The sequence below is a fragment of the Pteronotus mesoamericanus genome, unplaced genomic scaffold (assembly GCF_021234165.1).
Source record: "Pteronotus mesoamericanus isolate MK-2021 breed Mesoamerican mustached bat unplaced genomic scaffold, CSHL_Meso_final contig_263, whole genome shotgun sequence".
NCBI lineage: Eukaryota > Metazoa > Chordata > Mammalia > Chiroptera > Mormoopidae > Pteronotus > Pteronotus mesoamericanus.
Window position 1 is genome coordinate 14,136,167 of NW_026555112.1, and position 6,929 is coordinate 14,143,095.

The 6,929-nt window shown below is 56.7% G+C and overlaps 1 protein-coding gene across 2 annotated transcripts; it reads right to left on the reverse strand.

The window, feature by feature from the left end:
• Positions 1–18: 18 nt before the first annotated feature.
• On the reverse strand, positions 19–6,929 carry PIANP (PILR alpha associated neural protein). 2 transcript variants are annotated; one of them, XM_054574485.1, is made up of 6 exons: positions 6,820–6,929; positions 4,295–4,354; positions 3,504–4,027; positions 2,670–2,751; positions 1,665–1,886; positions 19–1,310 (listed from the first exon to the last, which is right to left on the reverse strand). In XM_054574485.1, the coding sequence occupies exons 2-6, from the start codon at positions 4,309–4,311 to the stop codon at positions 1,289–1,291; spliced, it is 867 nt and encodes a 288-aa protein (XP_054430460.1). In that variant the 5' UTR covers positions 4,312–4,354; positions 6,820–6,929; the 3' UTR covers positions 19–1,288. The 2 variants fall into 2 exon arrangements, with proteins under 2 accessions (XP_054430460.1, XP_054430461.1); XM_054574486.1 differs by having other exon boundaries at positions 4,295–4,349; positions 6,820–6,880.

Sequence of the window (6,929 nt, forward strand, 5' to 3'; positions counted from 1 at the left end):
AAAACAGAACCAGGGGACTCAGGTATCTTGCAAAGGCTTTATTTGAAAATTTTGAAACTTACATCCCACAAGAATTCAAGATTATCACCACAAGAAGAGATAATACAAAAATATATATCACAGCATAGGAGCCAGGTAAGAGAGGAAGAAGGAAGGAGGGTGGAAAAAAATATGAGAAGTAGGGACAAACCTGGGGTGCGGGTGGGGGGCAAAAGTAATAAGTGGAAGAACAAAGGAGGTAGGGAAGGAGAGACGTTAAGGAGCCCAGGAAGGGGAGGAGTAGATTGGGAGGTAGAGCTCCCGATGGCCTTGAACCAGCTGCCTACAGTCCCTGCCAACCTCAGTGGAATCGGGAGGCCCTGAGGGAGGCCGGGAAGTGGAGGACTGGCTCAGGGGGCTTTGAATTCCAGAGAGTGACACATATACAGACAGCCAGGACAGATAAGACAAAAGGGACTTAGGAGGAAGGGAAGGGCATATGGGAGCCCCTTTCTCATGTAGTGCAGCAGGTGACTCCCCAAAACCCATCTCCCAGACAACAGAATTTAGCAGTGGGGTGGGGGAGAAGTGTGGGGCCTCACTACCCCCATTCTTATGGGAGAGCCCTCAGTGTAATGAGAGCACCCATGGAGTGGGGTGATGAAGACAGCGGAACACATGACATGGAACGGGAGAGGACCATGACAGATGGGGGCACGAGGAGCCCCCAGCTCACCTCCCACCAACCTCTGGGGCAGCATGCAGGAGCCACAGAAATTAGATCAGTGGGTGTTCATGAAACAGAGTGTGGGCACGAAACGCAGCATCACTGCATGCGGTCAGGAAATGCACGTGAGAGGAAATGCTAAAGTCACTCACTGACCGCTGAGTGACTGAGGGGGCACGGAATGCGGGAAGAGGGGAGTGAAAAATGTGAAACAAAAGGAAGAATGTGAGGGGTCCACCGAGGGGAGAGGTGCATGGGAAGCAGGTGCAGAAGACTGGCTGCACAAGAGCATGAGTGTGCGCAATGGCCCGTGAGGGTGGAGGTGAGTGTGCAAGGCTTTCATGTGAGTGTGCAAGGGTGGGCATGGGGAACCAGAAACCACAAATATGTGTGGTCCCCACTTAAAGGAGGGTGAGCAGGTAGGATTGACTGGGGGCCAGCGAGTGTTCCAGGGCGGTGGGCAAGGGCAGGAGCCAGGGGGCACCTGCAGCCCAGCTCCCACAGCTACCCCGCCCTCAGTGGGACGGTCGCTATGCGGGCCCCTCGGCCTCCTGCTTGGTGGCACCCCACCATTGGTGGGCATCACAGATTCACCAGGGGAATCCTGAGAGGAAGAGGGAAAGGGCACAGTCAGGAAACACGGGGTAAGCCAGAATCAAAAGGGGAGTCTAAGACAAAAGGAATCAAGGTTAAGAGGGCAGAGCTGGAGTTAAATGGCAGCATGAGAACAGGACACAGATCCACAGAAAGCAGGAGAAGGGAGAGTCTCTCCAGAAAGGAGAGGTCCAGGCTCCTTGGGAGGGCCAGGAGCCAGGCTGGAAAGGAAAGCCAGGGGCTCTGGGGGGGGCCAGGCCTACCGCCTTCCCACCCGCCCAGGAAGGAGTACCCCCAACCACAGCTCCAGAGACCTAAAGAGCCTCCCCTCCTCACCCTCCCATCATTTTGCCCTGGCCCTCACCGGTTCAACTGGAAGGCTGGAGCCCCTTTGGGCTGGGGCATCCCAGGCCTGGGTCCCCCTCTGGGCTCCTCATGGTCAGGGGTGGGGGTGGGTGAGTCCCCGAAGGCCCCCAGCACAGTGACCCCGGCTGGGGACAGGTCTGTCAGTGGCTGCTGGCTCTCCTCCTGCCTCAGGGCACCTTGCTGTCCTGAGGGCCTGCGCCGCTTCTGGCTGCGGTCCCAGCTGGTGCACCATAAGGGAAGAGGTTCTATCATAAACTTAAGAAGCCCCCATCCTGGACCTACAGGGCAGGTCACCCACAGCCTCCCTCAGGCACCTCTAACATCTTACAGCAGAGAAACTGGCCCCTAAGACCAAGTGTCCATAAAACCACTTCCCCTACCCTGATTCCCTGGGGCTCTGGGATCTAAACCATCCTCCCAACCTGGTCCAGATCCACAGAATTAGTACTTCCTCTCCACCAACAGGGAGAGTCCCCCAAAATTGCCTCCTCCCCCATGCATACCCAGAAGAACCATTTCTCCCCTCAGCACGTGCCTTGGCAGGTTTAGCTCTAGTTCGAAGTCAGCTAATGACCTAGACATGTTAGTCTAATGATTCTCTGGTAAGGTGTGAAGGACTGAGTGACCCATTACTAAATGCATGCAAAGAAAGCTCCAGATTTGCTCCCTCCTTCCCAGGCAGCCCTAAGGAGGGGCTCTACAGACTGGGCCAGTTTTCTCTGTCTTGGAGGAAACGGAGACAAGGGATACCCACCAAAACCCCCAGTGCACATAAACAATCCCCCACCTCTCCCATTATCCTTTTATTTCCCTGGGAGAAGGAATCTGCCCTAGTTTCTCACTGTCTCCCCCAACACAAATCCTTAACTACCTTTCCCCAAGGTCTAGCCTTATTTGACCACTTACTATCCCACCCCCAGCAAAATCGATGCCCTTGCTCCTTCCCTCCTTCTAGCCATACATTCAGTCCTTCTCTGCCAGCACCCTCGTCCCCCCAGCTTACCAGAACTTGAAGATGATGCCAGTGGCCACGAGAACAATGATGATGGAGATGGTAATTGTGACATAGAGCTGGGGGTCCACACCTGCTTGGGGTGGGAAGAAAGTTTCAGGGAGGCTCCAGGTGGTAGGAGCCAAGAGGGAGTGGGAATGGAGCTAGGCTGTGGGCTCAGTAAGCTTGAGGGCTGCCAATGTGAATCCATTTTGCTCCCCTCTTTGTAGAGCACCCCCTTTATTCTATTCATCAGCTTTACCCAGAATTTTTAGTTCTTTTCCTCCGAAATCCTTCTCCGCTTTCTCACACCTCTATACATATGATGAGGAGCGGGCTGCAAGGTCAGAGAGAACCTGCTTTTGTAATGAAACCACGGGGTGGAAACATCCCTAGCTGCCCTGGCCTTACCCCCAAACCACTGGCCCTGTCTCCGCACTCCCTGAGCCAAGATGTTGCCCTGGAGTTCCTTTCACCCGTGGTGTTCCTCGGCATGGAATACACCCACTCTGTTTTCCGGGCTCAGTTCAAATGCCAATTCTTGGAAAGTGTCCTGATCCCGAGGCAGAAGAGGTCTCTCCCTTCTCTTTTCTTAAAAACATGCTGTACGCGCCTCTAGTAGGGCACTTATTATGTTGACATCCCCACGTGTTTACACATCTGCCTTCTCCAGCAGACCTGAGCTCGAGGGCGCAGAGGCATCTTCACCCCCGCCTCCTGTGCAAGCACAGTGCCTGACACATTTGTGGAAGGAGCCTACAGACAAGGTCTCTCTTGCTGGCCTTTGAGTCTTCAACCAGCCTCCCCGCCCTCATATCCCTACCAGCCTCTCCCACTCCCACTCACCTTCCCCACGGCCCCCAAATAAGAATGGCCGCAGGGTGGCAGGTGCCTCTCTAAGGATGATCCCATCTCCATCACCCCGCATGGAGTCTGAGTTGGGGTGTGGGGTGGCCAGCCCATGGGGGGCTGCAAAACCATAGTCCAGGGGCAGAAATCCAGGATTGGCAGAGTTAGGGTCTCCCCCATCCTCTCGAGAAACTGTAGGGCCCCATACAATAGCCCAGGGGTACTGGGATGAGGGTGGCCCCTCTTCAAAGCCTGAGGGGGTGGCCGGGGGAGCCGTGCCTGGCAGGATTTGCCGCCTAGATCTTGGGACCCGAGGGGATCGACTTGGTGGTGGTGCCCGTTCCCACACACACACATGGCGTGGGGCCGAGGGGCCTCCCCGGGCACATGGGGGCCGTGCTGGGGCTGGTGGGGTGCGGGGGGAGGAGGAGGAGGAGGAGGAGGAGCCTTGAGCAGGCGGTGGGAGGGGCAGCAACAGCAGTGGCCAGAGAGGGAGGAGGTGGGACAGCAGCAGTGCAGGCCTGCAAAAAGGGAGAAAGAGAGGGTGAGACAGAAGCCCATCCTGGGCCTACGTGTGGGGAGGACAGGACAGGCTCACACCAGAGACCCCCAGCTGCCTCTCTCCAGGTCTCTCTGCAAAAGCAGGTAGGCCTTGGAAAGACAGCCTCATCGTCTGTCTTCCTAGGGTCTAGGCCTTAGGACGGCAGGCCCTTGGTGGGCCTAGGGAGGAAAGGGCCAAGGCCTCAGGGAGAGTGGCCTACAAGCCCCCACTGCTGTGCCAAACTTACCACATCCTGGACTCCATGTTCCAGATCTTCCTCAGCTGTGACCCAGATTTTCAGCCTTTACTGGGAGAGAGAAGGGGTTGTCACATCACCACCCTCCCTGCCCTGTGTACTTCCCCAGCCCATCACCCACCAGTTCTACCCCATCTCCCCTCCCAGGCTGCTGCATGCCAGCTATGCCGCTGCCACTCAGGATCCACTGCTGCTGAGCACCCTCTGGGGGGAAAACTCCCAGAGCGGCTCCCTGTCTAGACCCCAGCCCCTCTCTACAACTCCCCAGGTTGCTGTTACCTCCCCACCCAGGGTCTACTCGCACTTTTCAGGGTTTCCTTCTCACTTCCCCTGCCCACAGCTCCAAGCTTTTCTTGAATCTTAATATAGAGCAAAGAACCTTGTGATTCCTCATGTACCTACCGCTAGGGAGGGAATCTGAGAATGGGGGAGGGAAGAGGAAGTCAATCTGAGTGAGTGAGTCTGAACATGTGTGTGGTGTGTGTCCACTGGAAGGATCCCAGCCTGCCCATCCCACCTGTAGTCCCAGGCATTTCTCTTATGATTGGCCCCAGGAATCTGCATCTTTAAAAGGAGAAGAAGAGATGGAGGGATGGAAGGAAAGAGAGAGGTGAGTGGGAGGAAAACTACAAAATATAATTTTTACTCAAGTTTTTAAACGATTTTATTTATTTTCTTTTAGAGAGAGGTTAAGGGAGGGAGAAAGAAAGGGAGAGAAACATCAATGTGCAAGAGACTGCATGCCTCCAGCTGGGGACCTGGCCTGCAACCTACGCATGTGCCTTGACTGGGAATCAAACCGGTGACCTTTTAGTTCGCTGGCTGGCACTCAATCCACTGAGCCACATCAGCCAGGGCTAATTTTTGCTCAATGTTTAATTATCCAAATGCACAGGTACCCTTTGAAGAGAGACAGAAATCAGGAGAAGCTACCTCCTTAAATTAGGTTTCCTGGGTAAAGAACCCTGGGAGAATCAGGATACTTGGTTTTGAAAGAGGAAGGACATGCTTTCAGGGTTGAGGGTGCTGGATGACTGGGGTGGAGTGAGGGGGGTGGGGCGGGAGGGCTCCCCAGAGTGAATGGGGGTATGACGCCCTGCGTCCTCTGGATTCTAGGTCTAAACCTGTACATTAAGAACTCTCAGAGAACAACGGAAATAAGATTGGAAAGTCTGGGGAAGGGAAGGGAAGGGAATGGGGAAGTGGGCATTGGAGACAGATGTGAAGGGGTGAAGGGCCCGGAAAGGAAGATGGGTTAGGAGTGAGAAGTGGGGAGAAGGGTGAAGAGGAAGCCAGTAGAGAACACAGGGTGAGGGACAGGAGTCAGTCCTGAAAGAGAACAGAACGGGGGCGGGTATAGAAGACTGGAAGCTTGGAGGATGCTGAAGAACAAGATGAGTTAAAGGTCAGGGAGGGAAAGAGGGTGAAGGGGGTCACAGGAACAGGGGGAGAAGGGGGAAGGGCAAGGGAGGAAGGCAAACGTCCAGGCAGGAAGGGAAGGTGAGACAGTAGAAGGGAAAGGGAGAAAGGGGTGGAGAAGAGCAGGGCTGGGGAGAAAGGAAATGGGAAAGGAGGTAGCGTAATACCGTGGACCAAATGAGAAGGGGAAGGGATCGGGGACCGAAGACTGGGACAGCAAAGATGGAGGAGTTGGAAATTGTTTCTTTCGATGTAAAGGGATGTGGAGCTACGGGAGGAGATAGGGTCGGGGCACGGTGGGAAGAAGGGAGAGAGGGACGAGAAGGGAACGAAGCTGGAGGGAGGGAGTAAGGAGTGTATGAGCGAAGCAGTGAAGCGGAGAAGGGCTCACAGGGACATCTACGGCCAGTTGACTCCAGGACCCACTTGCCTCTTCGTCTTGTGCATCACCCCTTCCCCCTGACGTCAGCTCCAGTCCCCGGACCCGAACCCCCTTTAGCTACCCCTTCCAGGAAGCCCGCAGTCCCCAGGCTGGCGCGCCACCCCCACCCTCTCCTCGCGCCTCACGGACCTGTTGTGCGCAGGAGACGAGATGGGGGTGGGGCGGGAGCCTTGGGGTGGGGGATCCCGGCCCCATCTCTAGCGTTGCCCCAGCCCACCCCTCTCACGGACCCGCGCTCCCCGCTCAGGGCTGGAAAGCAGCGAGAGTCGGAGAGAAAATGAGGACCAGGAGGTCGGGGGAGAAAACGAGGACCAGGAGGTCGGGGGAGAAAACGAGGACCAGGAGGTCGGAGAAGGGATTCGGAGGGAGGGAGCACCCAGAACAGACAGGGATCCCGAAGCAGGAGATGCCAGAAGCCTGAGCCGAAGGCAGGATGGAGGCAGCCGCGGGGACGGTGACCACTGCGCTAGAAGGGCAGGATGGAGCTGGGATCGGAGGAGGGATGGAGAGCACGGCAGGGAAGGAGCGCTTCGGGGATGGAGGCTGGAGCTCGGGTGAGGGACCGCGCCGGGAGGGGCGGGAGCGAAAGACTCGGAGTCCGGAAGGGTAGGGCCGGGCTCCCTCGGGTGGGGGCGTGGGGGTCCCTTTCACTCACCTGCAAGCCTGGCGCGGCGGCGCGACAGCTGCGAACGCTCAGGGCTGAGCGGGGCTGGGGGGTCGCGGGAGCGGGTGGGGCACGGGGCATGGTCAGGGGGTTTGGCCGGC

Bases quoted from the DNA above. Each gene is read 5' to 3' on its own strand.
- PIANP (XM_054574485.1), bottom strand. The intron at 1,887-2,669 runs GTAAGCTGGGGG...ATGGTGCACCAG, and splicing joins GGCATCATCTTCAAGTTCTG to CTGGGACCGCAGCCAGAAGC. The intron at 1,311-1,664 runs GTGAGGGCCAGG...TCTTCCTCTCAG, and splicing joins CCAGCCTTCCAGTTGAACCG to GATTCCCCTGGTGAATCTGT.